Raw genomic sequence first — 21719 nt, forward strand, 5'->3', positions numbered from 1 at the left:
CAGAACTTTAGGACAGGGGACATTCAAGGCTGACTCTTCCATTTCATTTTGTGAATACCCTCCTTCTTCCCCTTGGGGGAAGAGGGTGAGGCGTTGAGAGAGCTTAGCTGGATTCTGGCATGTGAACATGTTAACTGGTGGGCAGTAGGGGCAGTTGCTTTAAGCAGCAGTTGGCTCATCAGCAGCTATTGCGAGCAATGGTCCCATGGTCTTCCTGGGATCGTTCTTCCTCAAGCTGCTGAGTCTGCCGGATTGGCCTTGCATTTGAAGCATTATTTATTTAAATTTTATTTTGAGACGGAGTCTCTGTTGCCCAGGCTGGAGTGCAATGGCGTGATCTCGGCTCACCACAACCTCTGCTTCCTGGGTTCAAACAATTCTCCTGTCTCAGCCTCCTGAGTAGCTGGGGATACAGGTGTCTGCCACCATGCCTGCCTAATTTTTATATTTTTAGTAGAGATGGGGTTTCTCCATGTTGGTCAGGCGGATCTCGAACCCCTGGCCTCAGGTGATCCGCCCGCCTGGGTCTCCCAAAGTGCCGGGATTACAGGTGTGAGTCACTGTGCCTGGCCTCGTTTGAAGCTTTTAAAACCAAATTAGCTTAGAAAAAAAATGTGAGTTCATATGGTTCATTTGAGCTTACCAAAAGACTCAGGGCTCTGCTTTTGAATTTGGGGTCCATGCCCAGCTAATATTGAAATGCCTTCCTTAGCCTTTGTTCCTTGTATCTCTTTTCTAAGAACATCACAAGGAGTGGTGAGTGTGATGTAGGGTGGCAGTCCATAATCACTGCATTTTCTGGTGATACCATCATCTGAGTTTTAAAAATCACCTGCTTTTTTGCCCTGAACAATATAAAATAAACATTTCTCTAAATCAATGAATTGTATTCCATATGAATGATTCTTTTTCTTTTCTTTTTAGATACAGGTTCTCACTGAGCCTCCTTTACCTGGTTCTGGTACAGGTGAGGGCTCAGGAACAGGAACGAGAGACCCGGCCCAGCACCAAGGTAACTTCACACCGAGCCTGTCAATATCTAAATATAATAAAAATAATCATGACAAGGATGACTACTGAAACTACAAATTTATTGAGCACCTTTTATACTCTGTGCCTGGAGCTAAGGATTCCCGAACATCATTTCACTTAACTCTGTTAGGTTATGTACTCATCATTCTTATTTTGTGCATAATAAAATTGAGGCTCAGAAAGGTGAAATGACAGACAAAGTTCCATAGTTTGTATGTGTTAGAGCCAAGGTTTGCACCTGTCTGTGACTCTGAAGTCCACACTCTAGCACTCTATGGGAAAGTCACAAGTCAAAATGACAGAACCTTAAAGCCTGGGTCTTGTTAGTGGAAGGACAGGTGTGCCCAACAGGAGGGGCATGGGAACTGAGCAGATGGAGAGGGCGGAGTCTCATTCTCATACTGCACTCACCCTGGATGACAGCTCCTGGGAATGGCAGTCACAGCTGCTTAGGCTTTTTACATTCTTGTTTCTCTCTGTCTCTTTCTGTTTCTTTCACTACCTCTTTCACAGTCCTAATGTGTTTCTGCAAGTGCACGCATGATGTAATAACACTCCAGAGCAGATACTGAATGGGCTGGGTTCTGTTCCAAGTTCTATCCACATGGTTTTGGGCAAGTACTTGAGCCTTCCTCTGTCCCATTTCTTCATTTGTAAAATGGGGGTTAGAATATTTGCCTTACTACCTCACAGAATTCTTACAGGTCACAAACTCCAAGGCTGTAATCCCTACAGGTGAAGAAATTGAGTCTCAAGTAGGGAAGGGAGCTGTACAAGGTTTCACACACCTGGCCCAAGGTGGAGCTGCGAATAAAACTCAGCTTTGCCGATTTCTGGTTCAAATATCTGCAATGATCTGTAAGCTGCAAACATGTGCATCATTCCATAGATGGGCACAAGTCCACAGAGAACATTCTATAAGTTTCTCTCTGCAATTCCTCCATAACCAAATTGAGGAAATATCCAGATTCCTAACTTGGGACCCGTAGAAGAAAATAGGCTGCCAATAAAGACATGCCTGCCCTGAATTGTTCATACTCTTCCTACCTGAAATCACAATGCCTTCATTAGTGCACAAAAACACTGTGCTCCTTGAGAGGTCAGCAGAGGCCCTAGACCCCTTTGGAGAGGGAGAACCTGCTAGAAAGTGCTAAGGGACAAGCTGGCCAGTGAGTTTATGTGAATGAGTGGACTTGGCACCAAGGATTGGGATCCTGTGCCTCTCTGTCCTGGCAATGTGGAATAGGAGGAAAACTTACATTTACAGAACCCCATACCGAGAGCTCTCACATAGGCTATTATATTTAATTCTCATAACTCTGAAGACACTGAGGCTCCAAGAGGTTACACAACTCACTCAGTGTTACATGACCTGCAAATGGTGGAGCCAGGAGTCAAGCTCAGCCTTGACTTGAAAGCCTGGCCTCTCCCACCAGGCCAGGCTTCCATACTGACCAGAGAAAGCTATGGCGAAGATCCCCCCTGTGGCTGCATCACGGTGGAACTTGAGCAGGACCTGGTTGGATGAGCTGTGCACTGCTTTCTTGGCCATGCTCCGGGTGAAGATGCCGAGCCGTGGTGCTGTTTGCTGTGGCCCATCCCTGTATGTGGGAAACAAGATCCTGGCATGCCACTAGTCACCATGGCTGCCTATTCCATGTGGTGCCATCGGTGGCTTTAAGACAGATTTGGATTGGGAGGCCATGATTCCTTTTGCACCAACACGTCCCCACACCATGCCCTAAACACCTTGCCTAACCATTCCCAACTTGGTCTCCCAACATAGTTGATAGAATTGGTGATGCTCACACTGATTCCTCATTCACCTGATTCTTCTTCACCAGCTCAGTGGGCTCCTGGGGAGATTCAGGCTCCATGGAGCAAGGCTGTGGGTCTTAACACAGGTCCTCTCTCTCTGGGGAAGCTCTAGGACAGGGCTGAGGAACTGGTGTAGAAACCTGCTTCTATGCACACCAGCTTCATTTCCTTGTCTTCCAAGCGAAGAGTATACTCACAATGCCTTTCGGGGCAAAGGCTTTCTTCCCTGAAACCTTATCTAACCCCTCCTGTCTGTTCCTAGCCATTGCTTGGAAATCATGTTGGAAATTAACCCAGGTCAGTCTGGTTGCAGTTATCCAAGCCCTGGGAACTTTGGAAGAGAATTCTCCTAACCCCTGCTGATTCCCGGAATGGCAGTAATAACACCAAACAAAGGAATTTTAAAATTATATGCTTTTCCAGAGATTCAGTGGTTTGGGAAGAAACTGTCCAGGAAATGGTACATATCAAATGCTAATCTGTATTCCTAATTTAAAATTAACTAATATCTAACTATATAACTCAAAGCTGAGCTGTGCAAAGTAGTCACTGCCAGCCACACATGGCTATTTACATTTAAATTATTAAGATTAAATAACATTTAAAAATCAGATCCTCAGTCATATCCAAGTACTCTGTAGCCAGTGGCTACCATATTGGGCTGCATAGACATAGAACATTTCCATCACTGCAGAAAGTTCTGCTGGAAAGTGCTGGCTCAGCACCAAGTGACCAACAGGACATCACAAAATTCCACCTCAAATCTCTTCCATTAGTCTGGGAGGCTTAGCCCCGGTGCATGTGGAATGTTGATTTGAACTCTGGAAATACTGAGGCAAGTCTGTGTACCCACACCTACTCCCCTTAACGCACCCATTGGTACTTTCCCTGGCCCTGGCAGGACTGTAGGCTGGGAGCCACTGCCCTCCCATTCCTCTCCCTTCAAGGAGCCGTAATGGCCAATTGCAGCTGAATCCCATTCCGCTATGTTTATTTGAAACCCAGGAGGCCGACAGCCTTTAAAACCAATCAGCTCTTGGTTTTTCTAAACCAACAGGTAACTGACTAGTAACCCAGTATAGGACCCAACAAATGCTGTTTTCTAATTGGCTGTTGACATGGCACCTGGCCTACCAGATGGTGATGAAATCTCCGGAAGGCTCTGTCTGCAGCAGGCTGAGGTTGAGGCGGATGCCATGGCCAATGGGCACGGTGATCAGCCAGACACAGTCCTGGGAGCTGGAGTATGGGCTAGGGAACCCTGGGGAGTACACGGTGCCGTTGGAAGAAGTGATGTTCCCGCCACAAGGGACTGCCAGGGAGGGAACACAAACATAAGTGCAGGGCCTCAGTACCCACCTGAGAATTGAGATGCCTTCCTAAGGAACTCCCAGCTCCTCAGGAAGTAAACATCCTGTCAGGGAGGTCGGGTGGGATGCGGGAAGGGAGGCCAAGCTGAGGATGGCTGCACCTGGTTCTACCCACCAGTTCCCACACAGCACACCCTGGCTGGCTCAATCTTCACTGCAGACCCCTCTGTGGGCCTGCCTCAGCCTCCCTCTTTCTCTTTCTTAGGAAGAGAACTGCCAAGATAAAAGGATGCACTGAAGCTGTCCTCTCTCCCTTCCCAGAAATGGGAGGGAGTAGATGTTAGGGTCAAAATCTGCAGTGCTTTTGCTGGGAAGAGCTAAGAAATTGGCAAAATCTTTCTTTCTTTCTCTTTGATTTGCTCTTTCTAGAGTGGTATTTGTGGTCTAGAATTCGAGTTGAGGGTTCCCGTGGTGAGGCTAAGGTTGGATTCAAATCATAGTTGAACGATTTATTGAGCAGATACTCTTAGATAAGTAGTTTAGCCTCTCTGAGTCTCCATTTCCTCACCTGTAAAATGGAACTGAGAATACCTCCCCCATAGGATTGTGGTGGTGATGAGAAAGCTTCGCCATAGCTTTCTCTGGTCACATGAGGTAACATGTTCAGCCCAGGCCCCAGATCAAGAAGAGACATTTGCTACGTAGATATGACCCTCTCTCCTTATCTTCCTGTTCCCTAAAAGCAACACTCAATTTTAGTATCACTGATTTAGGCCTCAGGCAGGAGGATGAAGAAACCTTGATATCTCCATGGTATTCAGAGTCAGTCATGGGGAGGAGAATAGACAGGGATGGTGGACAAAAATCCCAAACACCATGGTCTCGAATAATGAGTGTTTTAGCTGACATGAGGCATTAAACAGACATCTGGATGGGGCAGACCAGACTGAGGAGAGAGAATCCTAACAGACTGCAAGCAGAGGCCAGGGGTCCTGTGAACGCAGGTACATCCTGAAAATGGTGTGCAGGCACACGCCATCCCTCCTACATAAGCTGAGTATCTCCTGGGTGCCAGGCATGGCCTGGGAGACAGTGGGGAGCAGGGTACTTCAGTTTTGCCCCAGGCTTGCACACCGCTGGGACACAGCCAAATACACCAGCATCTGTAGCACAGGCTGGACCATGTCATCATTGTGAGTGCCAGAGGGGTGTTTGGGGGAGCCCTGCATCTGGTTTTGTAAGAGTAACGAAGGAATCCTAGTAGAATTCACATTTATACTCAGACCTAAGGGATGACTAGGGCTAAGTAGGCAAGGTAAGAGAGAAGAATGCTGTATGAGAAAGGACAACATATGCTAAGACCCAGAGGCAAGAAAACATGGCACTTTGGAAAAACGAAGAATGTCAGCTTAGCTGGAACATAAAATCTATGAGAGTGGAGAATATGGGACGCCAGCAGGGACTAGGCTCTAACCTAAGGGTCATGTGTGCTATATTAAGGGGCTTGTAGTTTGCCATAAGGGACATGGGGGAAAGCAAGAGAGTGAAGAGCCAAGGGAAGGAGGCTTCTGGGGAGGAAGAAGAGCTTCTGGCTCAAGCTAGCAGACTGAGAAAGCACTGCTCTTTTCTCTCTCCTGTGATGCCATAAAAAGAAAAGGCATAAGGGAAGAAAGCCCACGATGAGGCTTGTTGCACAGCATGTTATGGGCCAACAACTGCAGAATGACCAAGTTATGCACAGCAGAGCTCTGAAAATATGAAAAATGAACTGAGGCTATGATAGTTTTAGAAATCACAGTTTTACATTCCAACACCAGAATGGCTCAGTTTCGCAAACAAGGTCCCTCTTTCCATCGAGAGTTAAACTTAGAGTTTGAGTCTGAGAGCTAGCCATCTGTGAAGTCCTCCAACTCTTGTGAAATAGAGATTGAGAAGTCCCATTTTACTGAGGAAGAACCTGAAGCTCAGAGAGGCAAAGGGGTCTGAGTTGCAGCCTGGGGTGATTTGATCCCAGAGCTGGGATACTCTTTCCTGGATTGTTGCCCTTGCTAAACCTTCCTTTTTCAAGACAAATTCCTGCCTTCACCAGGAAATTCCTCTAGGAAAATGCTGGGCTGCCAGAATGAAAAGGGAATGAAAATGGAACGGAAGTGTGCAGATGAAGGTGGAGGCAGCACAAGCTCTTGGTCACCTTCCATCCCGGTTCTGGGTAAGGAAGAAGACCCAAAAAAGTGCCACCTCCAGCTCCCTGACAGATCAACTCAGGTGCCTACAGCCCTGTGAAGAAGGAGAGTATAATGGAGCGGGGAGGGGGAAGATGAAGAGGGGAGCAAAAGAGTTCTCAGAAAGAGGCTTCATTCTCTTCTTCCTTTGGGCCGGTGCCTGGATTAACTCTACCTCTCCACCCCTCAGCTCACCTCTGGGCTCCCACTCTCTCACACAGAGCCTTCCCTTCCAATGGGGGTCCTCCAGCCTGTCAGGGCAGATCTTCCCAAGGGCTGGATGTGTCTTCCCCTTGGCTGTGGCCCACATCTCCTCCAGGTCCTCTCTAATGCTGGCCCAGAGCCCTGTTGCCAGGACCCTCTCCCTGGCTAGGCTGGACCATATCCATGTGAAAAGAGGATAGGCCACAGTTGGCCTGGACTTCCAGCCCTGGAGATCCCATGGGGCAGGCAGGTGGAACATGGGATTGCCCATGACCACCGCAGGAAGAACCACTGGGGATGAGGGAGGTACATACCTTCACACTTGGGCAGGGGATGGTCCCAGTTCCGGTTGGTGCCATGTTGACAAGTGAGGACAGGGTGGCCAGTCAATTGATACCCTGGGAGGCACTCAAAGGTCACTGATTGTCCCACGTTGTAGCCAGCTCCCCTCACAATGCCATTGGCAAAGGGCTCTGGGTCTGGGCACTCTTGAAGTTCATAGGCTGGAAAAGATGGGGAGAAAAGGTCACTTTGTTCTCTCTGACCAGAATATAGGAGTGGCAGAGAGCAGAGTGGTGAAGCATCAAGTCTTGGACTCAAACAGACCCTTGTCATGTACAAGTTGTTGGCTTTGGGTAAGTAATTCACCTTCTGTACGCCTCAGTTCTCCTGTGTATATAATTATATTGAGGACTAAGTAGGATAGCGCATACATAGCTCTTTGTACAGTATTGGCACATGGTGAAAGCTCAGTAAATAGTATCTATTATTAGTAATTCCATAGGAAAAGGAGGCTCAAGGAAGACATTGCTCAACTGAACCTCTATTCGCTGAACGCCAATGGGGGTCAGGCGCTGGCCTAGCTCCTTTCATGTTGTGTATCTCATTGAACCTTCACAACCAGGATCAAGATCCCAGGCATAGGAAGCAGTGAAGGGAGGAGTTGAAAAGGGAGAAATTGAGTTGGTTCTTTCCAACTCTGAGAGATCAGAACCTCTCAGAAAGGAAGAAATCTTGTAGGAGTAAGTCAAATCTGTGGCAAGGAGAGAAGCTTTTCAGAGGGAGTAGCTGGGCTAAGGGATGTGTGACTGTCATAAAGCAAGTCCCTCCAAAGAGCAGGGAAGCTGCTTCCATGAGAGTGGGTGGCCTGACTCTACAGGAGATGCCTCCATGGAAGCAGCTGAGGCCAGTCCATCAGGGAGAGGCCTCTGAGGGATTCCTGAGCAAGGCCTTTGGTTAATTGGGTCCACAGAACACAGAACAGCCTTCATGGCAGTAATCAGGCCCTCTCCATTCAGGAAATTGGCAGTGGGAGGAGACAGAACATTCCTACAGTGGAAGTTCTCAGTGGAAGTAGTTGAGACTGGATGGATGCTCCTTGGAAGTAGACATGTTTCTCATATGTCATAACAACATCAATAATGCACATCTTGAAGCTAACACTTCCTGAGCACTCACGTGGTGATGGTGGCTGTGTTATATGTTTCCATTCAGTACCCCACAGGGAAGTCTCGGGGGAGGAACTGGGCAGGTATTGCTGGGAAATCATGGAGGTAATTGGGTGACCCAAAACCGAGCAGCCACATGGGTGGGGGTGCTGCCCAGCCCCAGGACAAGCCTGGCCCTGCGGCATGGGGGTTTGGGCCATTTGGCAATGAAAGTCTTAGCAGAAGCAGGGGGCCGTTTGCCCCAGGAGGCAACCAAATGGGATGGGTTGGGTCTTTAAAGAAAGGCCCAGGGTAACCATGTGGACCCAGAGATGAGGAGAGAATGAAGGGAGTGACTGTGTGTGAGAAGCTAGGAACAGCCTTGATGAGAGCAGCTGGGCCTCTCCTACAGGAATCATCTCCTGTGGAAGGATCTGGGCTCTTCAAAAAGACACTTTAGTGAGAGTACCTCTCCTCTCAGTGAGAGTACCTCAACACTGGGAAAAACCTCAGATCCTGTTCCCCTGGAAGAAGCTTCAAAGGGATAGGTTGGGTATATAAGGCAGAAATAAGCCCTAAGAGGAGGAAGCATGAACTTCCCCAAAGAAGGACTCCTCAGGGGGAGCAGGTGGGTCTGTTCTAAAGGGGCACACCTGGCGACAGTGGGAACACACTTCCAAACAGAGTGCCATAATCAGGTAGACACAATTCTAACCAAAATGCCATTATATTAAAACATTAATAATGATGATGCCTAGCATTTGGGGGACAATAGTATGTCTTGGTCATTTTGCTAAGTTCTTTATAAACAGAACCCTCGTGAGAACCTGTGCTGGAACACATTGAGCACGTCAGACTGGGAGGCCTGGCTAGGAGCTCTCTATGCTGCTACTAACAACTTGATGGGAATCTGTACTCGAAGACAGAAAGGAAGACCCTAGCACAGGAAGTGCAGAGTGTCAGTTGGAGGAATTTTGAGAAAGAGTAAAGCATTGGACTTCTAAGGAAAGTCGAGGGGCCATGGAGAGCTGGGTCCGTCTGATAGTAACAGCCTCACTGGGGACAAATGGCTCGTTTACGAAGCTGGGTCTTTCCCCAGAAGATAAACCCGGGGAGAGTGGTCAGAGCTTGCTTACAAGGTCAGCTCCATAGGGCAGAGGAAGGTGTAAATGGAGAGTGTGGGTTTACAGTCAGGGAGAATGATTGGGGCCTATCACAAATGATGAGGCCTCTGTGGGAGTACTTAGGCCTCTGGCCCTAGAGACAGCCTAGCCCGAGAGGTTGGGATCGCCCCAAACGTGAAGCCTTAATAGAGGTGGAGCCCAAGTCTAAGAGGAGCAGGTGCCCCGGTGCCACGTGTGGCTCCACCGGAGTCCTTGGGACTGCGGCAGACGGGTGAACGCTGAGTGAGTAGCTGGGCCTGGGACTGAAGGGGAACATCCAGGCGAGTCCTGAGGGTCACATGCTTGTGGGAGGAGGGGCCCATTACAGGGTGGAAGCCGTGCTGGATGTTGCCGTGCCTCTTACACGTTGGGCCAACTCCTGGTGGAGGAGCTGGGTGTCTGAAGGCAACTCGCTGCCCCTGGCCTCCTTACATAGGGAAAGTCCTCAGAGGAGGACTGGGCCTCTGGAGGCTGTGAGGTCTCAGTGGGAGAGACAGGCCCATCCCAGGGAGGGACACTAGCCCAGAACATTGGCTTGTTGTCCGGAAAGCCTCAGGGGGACAGCTGGGCCCCTTGTGCAGGGTGGCTGGAGTGGGGGCATTTCCAAAGGTGGGGGCTGGGAGAGCAGGGAGAATGAGCCCAAGGCCAGGCCTCTGAGTGGGTAGTTAGGCCTTTTCTGTTGGGGGAGTCAATGGAGAATCTGACGTGGCCACACAGGGACAACCTTTAGAAGGACAAGTGGGCTTGTCACACGGGGAGCACAGCAAGTGGCTGGTCGCATCACAGGTACTCAGTGGCAGGGCTGTGCCTGTTGTCTCGGGTGAAGGCACCGTGCATGGCATGGGCCCAGGGCAGCTGTCCCTGGCACGATGGTGGCATCATCATTCCTTATGTTTATAGAGAGGGAAGTTCTCAGGGAGAGAGCCCTTGGGCCTGGCAGGGGTGCGAGGGGCTGAAATGTGTCTCCCAAAATTCATATGCTCGAAGACTCAACTCCTTGTGAATATGACCTTATTGGAAATAGATAGGATCTTTACCAAACTTATGGAAATTAAAATGAGGTCACTAGGGCGGGCTCCCATCCAATAGGACTGATGTCTTTATAGAAAGTGGGGATTTGGAGACAGAGGCACAGGAAGAGCACCATGTGAAGATGAAGCCAGAGGTCGGGGTGATACTTTTAAGAGCTGGGAAATGCCAAGATTGCCATGAGCCATCAGAAGCCGGGAAGGGCCTGGACAGAGTCTCCCTCACGGGCCTAAGAAGGAACCAACTCTGCTGACATCTTGATCTTGAACTTCGAGCCCCAGAGCCTTTGGACAGTAATTTTCTGTTGTTTTAGCCACCCAGCTTTCTTATGGCAGCCCTGACAAACTAAGATGCAGGAAAGCTTTGGGGGAAGGCATTGCATCTGCCTCTGAGAGGACATATTTGGGACCAAGTCCCTCCTGTGACATCATGGCCATCTGACATGTCATGACCTGTTTGACAGGTACACACCTCCCACATGATAGGCACAGAGATCCTTGGGCAAGGCTGGCCTCTGTGATGAGCCTGGATACAGCTTCCCTGGGTGTGTCAGCTGTGCTAACCCCAGTGAAGTGGCTCTGCCTGGGTGCACGGCCCAACTTCTCCTGAGGCTCCCTCTAGGTGACAAGCCCAGCCACAATCACCAAAGTTTTCCCTGAGATAGACCCCGGAAGCCTGAAGTCTCCTGCAGAACTGATTCAATTGCACACGCCTCGTGGATGCCCTTTAGGGCTTTCCCTAAATGATAAGCCCAGTCCCCTGTCAGTATTCGCTGGCAAGGAAGGAGCTCCATCCGTACCACATTATTTCCAGTATGAAGAGGTCAAGTATCAGAAAGCTGCATAAAGGATGGTACTATTTACATAAAAAACATGGCCAAAAAATTGTATAAAATGTTACATATTTTTCACAGGTACATGTAGCATATCTATATCCAGGCCTGGAAAGGTCACATCTAAACAATAGCAGCTGTTTCTGGAGAATAATCCTGGGTTTGGAGGCTACAGACAAAGAGAGCTTTGGCCTTACTTGTAAGGTTTTAATTTCTTTCTTTTCTTTTTTAAAACAAGATAAATATGTTTAGAAATTGTTTGTGTAATTAAAAATTAACTTTAAAAAACAAAATAGCAAAACTCTAGTATCCAATTTTGGCTAAAAATATAGCTATAGCAATGTGTATGCTGAAAAATGAGGGAATATATATTGAATTGTGTGTCTTTGCATAGGGTAGTCATAGGATGGGATTATGGGAGAATTTTGACTTTCTATGATAGGTGTTAGGGCCTGAATATTTCTGTCCTCTCAAATTCCTATGTTGAAACCTAATCCTCAATGTGAGGGTATTTGGAGGCAGGGCTTTTGGTGGCCCACCCTCATAAATAGGATTAATTCTCTTATAAATGAGGCCTGAGAGAGCTCCTTTGCCCTTTCCACCACGTGAGGACACAGTGAGAAGACGCTGTCCATAAATGAGAAAGTGGGCCTTCACCAGACACAGAATCTGCTGGCACTGTGATCTTGGACTTCCCAGCCCTCAGAACTGTGAGAAATAAATTTCTGTTTATAAGCCATTTGGCTTATGGTATTTTGTTACAGCAGCCAGAGCTAACAATATGCTCACAAAATTATCTATAGTGTTTAGATTTTTTTTCATAAACTTGAATTAGTATTGGGAAAAAAATCTAAAATATTTTTAAAAATTCAGTAGAAGAATCTGGGGAAGGGGTTAGAACAAATGCTTCAGTCAGTCACAATAAGGGAAGCATCCAATGGAGAAGTTGGGCTTACTCTGGAACACCATGTACAGCTGCATAGGTTGGGCACAATCTCCACATCCACAGATGATGGATGGCCCATGACAGGGGAACCTGAGTGTAGATGGGGCACCTCCCAGGGAATGTCCCAGAAGGAGTGGGGCCTGTCATGGAATTCCACCTCAGGGAGGTAGCGCTGTGGTGAGTGTGGTTGGGCCTCACAGGAAAACCTGCCCTTTATGCAAGGCTTAGAGGTACGCTTGGGACTGTTACTAGAATCCTCCATCCTGTCATAGGAAGAGCTTTGCTGAGAGTAATTGGGCTTCACATGCAGGAAGGACCCTAGGGAAGTAATTCAGTTTATCAAGCCTGAGGGGGCATGACTGGCTGGACACCTGGGGATGCCTGAGAAGGCACAGATGGGCCACTTGCCCAGGGAAAGCTGTACAGAGTGGGAGCCTCAGAGAGTGTCGTTGGGCCTGCCACTGTTGAAAAGGCTGTGGGAGAACTTAAACTGCCAAATGGGGTTAGATGGCCTTGGGGGCTGGAGAGATCTGCCACCAAAAGGAAGCTTCCCTGGCTGGGCCTGCCACCCCAACTCACCTCTTCTGGTTCTGTCTTCCTCACACATGGAAGGCTGGGAAGGTGGGTGGTTGGGGCAAAAGATGGGGATAGAAAGAGAAGCAAATGCAGTGCTCCTTGTCCTTACCCTGATACTCCAGCTTGAATCCTGGCCGGTTCTGGGAGTGGTCGCTGTGGAAATACACGGTGGTCTCGTGGGACGTGGAGAGGAGGGAGCTCGGAAGCTCGCTTCCACTGAATCTTCCCATCATGCGGCTGGTCTCATAGGGGCCATTCCGGATTTCTATGAAGTCATGGTTGGGCTCGGTGGAGAAGTTCAGGAACTGGATGTGAGCTCCTGGGAGCAAGACAGAGGCAGACAGTGCCCAAAGCAACATAGTCCTGCCTCAAGTGTGCTGCCTCATGAAAGCATCTCCTGCTAGAGCTGTGAGTCCCTGCTACTGATTTCCCACCTAGCCAAGGCTTCCAGAACAGGCTTTGGGAATTGCCAGTCCAGCCAAGTCTCTCATCTTTGACAGTGCTGAACTTAAACGTGTATTATTCATTCAAAAATAAAGGCATCAGTCATTTCAGAGCTCCACTGGAGTTCATTTTATTTTGTTGAAAACAAAGTTGAGGGTCAACATTTGTTATAATTTATGATTCATATGTCCAATATCAGCATATAGTTTTGCTAGAATAAACTTTTTATTTAAAAACAACACTGCCCATACTTAACCAAAGGACATGATCTTCAATACTGCTGTTTTCTAGAGCTCTTATGATAATCTTCTAAGGCTTAGAAGTATACACTGTCCCTCAGTTCCATAAAGAAGCCAAATGAAGTTTACACTTTAGGATCTTAGTTAATCAAGACCTTCTAGCGACCTGACAGGTTAAATACATCTAATTAAGTTCTTAATGTATGTATTAATATACTCTTCCAAGAATGAACCTGGAAACATTGATGTTTGTTTACTGATTAGATTTTTCAAAATAAGATCACTATGGAAAATGTTGTTGAAGAAATGTATTTACTGAGCATAGGAAAAGGCCTATGCTGCATTGCTAATTGTAAAAATCAGATGACAAAATAGTATGCTGGGTACAATTCTAATTCTTGTATTATAAAATGTAGAAGAATATTAATTCACTTGCTAAGAATATTTGCTGGGCATTTGCTGGACATCGGGGCTGTGCTAGGCATTGTACATGATGAGCAAGATCGAGAAGGTACTTGTCTTCGTGAGGCTTATGCGGTAATGGCGGAGGACTAAGCCATTACTGATTATCTCTGCATGATGAGATTATAGATGGATTTTCTTTTTTTTTTTTTTTTTTGAGACGGAGTTTTGCTCTTGTTACCCAGGCTGGAGTGCAATGGCACGATCTCGGCTCACCGCAACCTCCGCCTCCTGGGTTCAGGCAATTCTCCTGCCTCAGCCTCCTGAGTAGCTGGGATTACAGGCACGCGCCACCGTGCCCAGCTAATTAGGATTTTCATTTTTAAAATTTGCTCATCTGTATCATCTAATTAGCTCAGAATAAGCACATTAGTGTAATTTTTTTTTTTGCATCTGATCATTTAAAGAATAAAATGACTCGACATTTAACGTTGAAGACCTTTCATCTCCTGCCCTGTTCCATTCCCCTCCTTCCCTCCACAGAAGCAAACACATGAATTTGGAAGATATCCTTCCAGTTCATTGTTTTGGATTCTTAAATATGTATCTGGGTTTATGCGTTTTAAACATTTGCATAAATGATATTATACTGTACATACATTCTTTATTTTATATAGTATTGTGGTTTTCAAGGTCTATCCGTGTTGATATACAAAAGTATAGTTCATTCATTTTTAACGGCATGTTAATTAATTCCATTTTGTGAATTATCCAACCACACAGTTCACGCCCCTACTAATGAACATGCAGATTGTTTCCAAGTTGCAGATAATTCTGTGATGAGCATCTTTGCACACATTATCTGAGGAATCTGTACCTTCCATTCCACTGCCCATGCATCATTCCCTTATACAGGAGCACTGCCAACTGCATGCCCACCAAAGGGGCTCTTTAAGGATGGCAGAATTTCTGACTTGAGCTCTGCAGAAAGAACTGGACTGTCATCGCCATCTAGTGGAGCAGCATGTAGCTGCAGCGGGTCTTTACACACTGAGACCAGGTGCCTTAGGAACCTTGGCCTAATCCAACATTAACTTGAAAGCAAGGGATCCGGGGCCTCTGCGACTGGACCCAGCAGTAGGCTTCTTCCCTGAAGCCTGAATTAGCACCCAGAACTTAGAGATGAAAATGGTGGCTGACCATAAGGACTTATAGGGAAAGCCACCTCATTTAAACTTCTGTTTGCCTTTGGATGTTGCCCTCCCCATCTTCTATCATCTGGGTTCTGCCCCAAGACTGGATGCAGAGGTATAGGGTCTCCAAGATCCTCTTAACATCTCAAAGTCTGGAGTCTCCTAAGGCCGCCAAGGGTGTCATCGCTTTGCACCCAGTTTCCTTCAGAAGATGGTACTGAACAGAAAATAACATCTTTTAGAGGGTCACCAGGCTCTCTCCTCCCCTCCGACCAGATTTAGAGAAGTCCAGTTAGACTGCTTTCTCCCAAAGGTCCCTTCTCTAATCTCTAATCACACTCCAGGCTGAATAATAACGAAATGGGTGATCTTCATTTCTGAGGCTCACAGACTGGCATTCAGGGCTGCGCAGGCATAATCGCCCTGGGACATTTCATTCCTAGAAGCAGTGCAATGGCTTAGGCAAGACGACCCATGTGTACAGCCCATCAGTTCCATGTAAGCACAAAACCCTCATCCCGTCAACAGAGACATTGGGGTTAAATGATATTCCCAGTGCATAATACATGGATCACCAGCAATTAAATTTTGTATCCACACTGATGTCCTCCACTCCCTGACAACCTCCCACGCCTGGCATAATCCAGCAGCCCCACCCAAACAACAACAACAACAAAACCAAAAACCTTCCCAATACCGAGGCCAGCTGGAAGGTGCATATGAAGAATGGAAACTTGATTTCACATTGACCTTGGCTTAACTTAATTAGGATGATAAATCAGACATCAGATTAAAAGTACAACTTGAGGTCCAATCTCTGTAAGACAGATTTTTCCCCTTTATAAAAACCCATCCCTGAGTAATTTATTTTTAGTTTTTAATATCAAGTGATATAGTGTTAGGTATAACCTGAGTGATTTCTCAATAACAGTCTTGGATTTTAGTTTATGGCTCAAATAATAACAATGGCAACCCCTAAGATTTTTCTCCCCCTATATGTTTGTTCATCTCTGTCATTGGTCTTCACAATTGTATAAGAGGTCAACAGATGAGAAAATAGAGAGGCAAAGTGCTAATCAGACTTGGCCCAAAGTTATGCTGGAGATTTTGGTGGACAGTGTTGTTTTTTTTTTTTTCTTTTTGAGACGGAGTCTCACTCGGTCACCCAGACTGGAGTGCAGTGGCACGATCTCGGCTCACTGTAAACTCTGCCTCCCAGGTTCAACTGATTCTCCTGCCTCAGCCTCCCCAGTAGCTGGGAGGCATTTACCACCACACCCAGCTAATTCTTTTGAATTTTTAGTATAGGTGGGGTTTCACCATGTTGGCCAGGCTGGTCTTGAACTCCTGACCTCATGATCTGCCTGCCTTAGTCTCCCAAAGTGCTGGGATTACAGGAATGAGCCACCATGCCCAGCTGGACAGTGGTTTTAAGTTCAGGAGCCTGGGCATAAAGCCTGTCTCCTCTGGGGGTTGTAGAGACTTACCAAAGCCCACAGGCAGTGCTATTTTCCAGGAGCAGTCCATGTTACTGGGGTAGTTGCCTGGGAAGCCGGGGCTCAGGATCACCCCCTCCATCTCTTCCACTGTTCCCCCACACTGTGCTGTGACAATGAGATGAGACGGGTGTCAGAACAACATCAAGGGGCATACAGGGCCCTGCCAATGTTTGGAAGCTCCCTTCAAGCAGCAGTTTTTAAGCTTTCATGAGTCATAAAGCCACTTGAGAATCCAAAGGAATCTTCTTAAAAGACTATGTCCATGGGCAACATTCAGTATGTATATTCAGGAAGGCAGGTGCATTCCAGGAGAGACTAAGTCCACAAACCCAAGCTATGGACTCTTGACCTTGAGCATGCCCTTCACAGGTCAGTTCCCCAGTGATGATGTGCAGGAAAAGTGAGAGAGTTCTGTGCCAGAAGTTCGACCATTTTTTACCCTATCCCCCAAATCTCCCTCTCCTCACTGCCCAATCCACTCTTTCAAGACTGCAGAGAAAGGATGAAGGAAGAGGACTGGCATGCATCATGTCCCCACCCTATGCCCACTACCATGCCAGGCTCTTCTGAAATATATATTCCAGAGGGCAGGGTGGCCATCAGGGGAAGCTCACCATGAGCCCATCCTCAGAAAAGTGACTGTGATCAGCATTCCACAGGAGCTAACCACCAGGCTGTCTGAGTGACCCAAGGGCTTAGTTCAGAGTCATTTGAGGATGAGGGGCTGGGGCACCCCTGCAGTCTGGTCGGTCGACATAATTTCTTTTCTTTTGTATCTTATGAGGAAAAGGTTGTGTGAACAGAAAGGGGCTAGCCTGTCTTAGAGACCCAGAGAAAGGATCGTAGAAGAGGGATTGGCAGGTCCAGGCAAGTGCTTTCTGGGGAGAGGGCAGCTTGGCAAACAGACCCAAAAACAGTGCAGAGTGGGCTCCAGTCTTGACTGCCTGGGTCATAATCCCATCTTCATTTCTGATGGGACCATGGACAAGTCAAAACCCTCCAGAACTTGGTTTCCCACAACTGTAAAATGGAGCTAGTGACTGTCTAATGGGGTTGTTATGAGATCACAGCAGAAAGGGCTGCATTTTACTTGGGACAAGGCTGGCACATGTAGAAAACCCCTAATGAACAGCAGCTGCCATTAAATGAATTGTTTCCTTGGCAAGGTCTTTGTAGTCCCTAACGGGGAAAATACCCTAGGCTGACCATTCACATTTCTGACCTGCTCCACAGATGCCTAGGCCCTACGCCCTGGTGAAACCACAGAAGAGAAATGCCAGTATGCCTGAGTGTCACTTCCTTACCTCCATGCACTTCCTACCCCGAGGTCAGCCTTGAGGGGCACTTCACAGTCTACTGGGCACCAGAGAACCTAAGGTTTCCATTCCTGACTCTGCCACTTCCTTTTTAATCCTAAAAGACTGGGATTTCCTGTTTGCAAACTGAGGGTAATAAAACCTCCCCTGAAGGGCTGATCTGAGGAAATATGAAGCTCCATGCCTGGCATATAGTAGATACTAAATAAACATGCTTTTCTTCCTTGCCTAACTGGATCAGAAGCTTCAGATGGGGAGACGCTGTCTTTTCTTGTGTCTGCTCATCACTGTCATAGCACAGGGTAAGGGACGAAGCCAAATCCTTGTTTCACACGTAACTCTCAGCATTTCTTTTTTTTCATTTTTCTTTTTTTGCTCTGTCACCCAGGCTGGAGTACAGTGGCGCAATCTCAGCTCACTGCAACCTCCGCCTCCCAGGTTCAAGTGATTCTCCTGCCTCAGCCTCCCGAGTAGCTGAGATTACAGGTGTGCACCACCACATCTGCCCAAGTTTTGTATTTTTAGTAGAGACGGGGTTTCACCATGTTAGCCAGGCTGGTCTTGAACCTCTGACCTCAAGTGATCCACCCACCTCGGCCTCCCAAAGTGCTGGGATTACAGGCACGAGCCACTGCACCAGGCCACCCCCAGCATTTCTTTATTAGACTTGTCTGTCTGTCCCACAAGAAGTCATGGGGGAAGCCCAAAGTGCCTAGAAATTCCATCTTGGGTCTGGCTGATAATCTGGAGTCAGAACAGTCATCATCATGTTTTCAAATGGGTAAACCTCCTGTACCTTTTCATTTGGTGGGGCAGAGGTTTCCAAAAGTCATGACAGTGTTAAGTGGGAGTTTGAGATTATGAAAACATCAGTTTAAAACTACTGACTTGAAACAAATCCAGAATATCAAACTTTCTTCTGATTTGAACTTGAACTTGATGATACACCACTGAGCTAGGATCCCTGGGAGAAAATGGGTTGGAATGAGCTGTAAAGTCTGGGCTCTCTTACCAATACAGAGTGGAGGAGGGTAGTTCCATCGCCGCACGGTTCCGGGCATGCAGGAGATGTGGGCGTGGCCCTGGAGGAATCAGGAACAGGGGTGGGCTAGCTGTCCCCATGGGCACAATTCTATGTACAACCAGGGGCTGTACAGGGGTCTGGGTCAGGGGCCTCATGTTAGGAACAAGATACACAAAGACACACAGATCCACTGTGGGATGGGAGTAAGGCAGAGGGAGAGAGAATTTGGGGAAGGACAATTATTAACAACCATTACTAAAGAATTCTCATTACTAGAGGTTTCCTTGTGAGATTCCTTTAATTACTAAATTCCCTGATGGCCTTCAAAGGGAAATTAAATTTCCCTAAAGCCGAATCAAACCCAACTTTGCAGGAACACATTGGAGGCTGGCTTGTGCCAAATCGTTAAAGTCAGCAGAGTTTGTCTTTTGCGTGAACAGCTCCAGGAGAGGATAATGGGACCTGGGGGACCTGGGGGCTGCTCCCTGTTCTTTGGTGACTGTAGCTCTGCTGGTGCAAGGTGGGCCAACCACATCTCAGGGGACACCTGTTTCCTGCTCTAGGGTGTCAGGGGAGGTACCTGGAGGGCATATCCCGGCTCACACTGGAAAGAGACCACATCATTCACCAAGTAGCGCTCGCCAGTCTTCACCCCATTACTGGGCACAGCAGGTTCTGGACAACTGCTCAGGCCCACCGCTAGACAAGACAGAGACAGAAGGAAAGGAGAATGGACTAGCTCAGCAGGTCAATGCGGTGGTAGGCTGGGGTGATGCTGGTGGCAGGGAGAAGGGGTGCCTCTAATTTGTGCTTTTGCTCATCCTGTAGGCTAGTTCTTCCCAACTCTCTTCACCTTGCAGCACACAGAGAAAAACAGAATATTTACACGGCACAGAGGCTTAACAGATCAAAGCCCCTTGGGGAAGGAGGGATCCCAGGGGATGCTGGCTGTCCTGTCCACCCACTGAGTTCTTAGCTAGGGAGCTTAGCTAAGGAGACCTCTCTGCATGGTCCCCTCCCACATCCCTCCTGCTTTCTACTCTTAACTCCCCTCTGTCTTCCTTATCCTAAGGAGACAGACCCTGTGGGCTAAGAGAGAGGGGCTAAAAGAGAGAGAGAGAGAGAGGGAGAGGAGACACACACACACACACAGAGAGAGGGAGAGGAGTCACACACACACACACACACAGAGACAGAGAGAGACACACACACACAGACAGAGAGAGAGAGAGAAAGGCAAGAAGGAAGGAGAGCAGGGAGGGACATCTCAGCGATGCTCAGGAGCTTAGTTAGAGTCTGACTTTCCAAGACACTGAGAAAAGTTTGCCAGCAGATAAAACTCTCCACGGCCTTCTCCCTCCTGTCGTGTTTTCAAGGTCAGGCCAGCCCCTTTCCGGGAGCAGCACTGGTGGCCTCTCACACTTCCCCTCACTCAGCTCTGGCTTCACTCAGCACCAGCCCCACTAAAGCTCTCCCTCATCCCCTACTTATAACCCAAGCCACTGCTAGTCCCGTCTGCCCTGCACTCGCAGGCAAATTGTGTTGCTTAAAATCTCTCCTTGAATCATGGGACTTCCTTGCTCAGTGATTTGAAGCAGGTCCTCATGGCCTATCATATGGAATCCAACTTTCTCATCCTGATGTTCTAAGGACTTTCATGATTTTGGCCTGGTCCCCTTTCAAGATCACCTCCATGGGATCTCAAATGCACTCTTTTTTCTTGACTTTTCGAATTCAACCTGCATCCATGTATTCTTCATTACATGCCTGGCATAGCATCCAGCTTAATCTTCCTCTTCCTCCTTTCTGCCTGTCCATACCATCACCCCAAGAGAAGCACTCACTGAGCACTTCCCATGAGCAAGGCTGGGGCTCGTGGGTGTGGGCATCCCCTCATACCCTTCAAGCAGGTCTTCACATCCCATTTCACAGATGAGGACCCAGGCCAAGGGAGGCCCTGAAACATATCCTTAGTCAGCCACAGACCCAGGATTCAGACCAAGTCCAGTCTGACCCTAGGTCTGCCAAGTGGAGCCCAAGCCCTGAAGCCAGATGAGCTCATGTCTGACCCTGTCCCCTGCTCTCCTTGTCTCCCCTCCTAAAATGGTCCTCATCCTGCTTTGAATCCCTCCCTGGCTGCCTCCCACACAGTAAATGGGAGTGTAGCATTTCCCAGCAGGGGGCTTTCTATCTCTCCTGTGCTCTGCAGGAGTCCATGTATAGGTGCAGGCACTTCAGATGCACTAATATGTTTCTGCGTCTTGTGGGACTGGACCTGGAGGGCACTTCTCCAGGGGCAAGGGCCAGAAGACTCAGGAGGAGGCAGAGAGGTAGCTGTAAACTGAATTCTCCACCAACTCTAAAGTGGTCTTCTTCACCAAGGTGGCAGAAAGGGGAGGATGGCACACTGTGTATCTGGGTGGCATGGCCCAGAGAGTGTGGGGGATGGCAGCCTTGGCCCTCCTGGAGGCTCCCTTGGGGGATACAGGCTCCCTAAGGATCCCACGTGTACCCAGTGCCTGCAGGCAGCTGGGGGGCTTATGGAAAAAAAAAACAGGGAAGAACCAGTCAGCCTAGACCACCAGCCACCAGCCCATCTCCCATGTAGCAGCTGATGAGTCCTCATGCCACATTCAGAGATGAGACTCTGATAACTATCTGTGCTTTTTTCCTTCTGAGGGAAAGTCACATATAACAATATGCACAAATTATGCATAATAATCAAGTAAACATTGTAATCTTGAGCGTACATGTGCTGAGTTTTGGCAAATGTCTGTACCTTTATAACCCAAACATCTGTCAAAACCACAGAATGTTGCTATCACTCTGGAAATTCCTTCACACTCTTCCCAGGCAATTCCTGCCCTACATGTGCTTTTAAGATGTCAATGTGATATCTGGAAATGAGAGCTCTTTGAGTCTTGTCCAAAAATTCCAGTAGCTGAGACAAAAGACCCCAAGGACAAGCATTAAAAAAATCATCAAACTGAGTTTCAAGAGCTTCATTTGTCATCTTGTCTATTTCTCCCCCTTCCTCTCCACA

The 21719-nt window shown here is 47.8% G+C and overlaps 1 protein-coding gene across 1 annotated transcript in view; it reads right to left on the minus strand.

Moving 5' to 3' along the window:
- Positions 1–21719, minus strand: part of CSMD2 (CUB and Sushi multiple domains 2) — a 616469-nt gene that overhangs the window by 80281 nt on the left and 514469 nt on the right. The window contains exons 38-44 of the mRNA XM_064363669.1: positions 19257–19375; positions 18665–18734; positions 16325–16441; positions 12669–12878; positions 6901–7089; positions 3985–4162; positions 2488–2633 (exon numbers count right to left, since the gene is read on the minus strand). Of these exons, the coding sequence (XP_064219739.1) occupies positions 2488–2633; positions 3985–4162; positions 6901–7089; positions 12669–12878; positions 16325–16441; positions 18665–18734; positions 19257–19375 (1029 nt within the window). The remainder of the gene's footprint in view (positions 1–2487; positions 2634–3984; positions 4163–6900; positions 7090–12668; positions 12879–16324; positions 16442–18664; positions 18735–19256; positions 19376–21719) is intronic.

This window comes from Aotus nancymaae, unplaced genomic scaffold (assembly GCF_030222135.1).
Source record: "Aotus nancymaae isolate 86718 unplaced genomic scaffold, 86718_ANA_hifiasm-v0.15.2.pri h1tg000053l, whole genome shotgun sequence".
NCBI lineage: Eukaryota > Metazoa > Chordata > Mammalia > Primates > Aotidae > Aotus > Aotus nancymaae.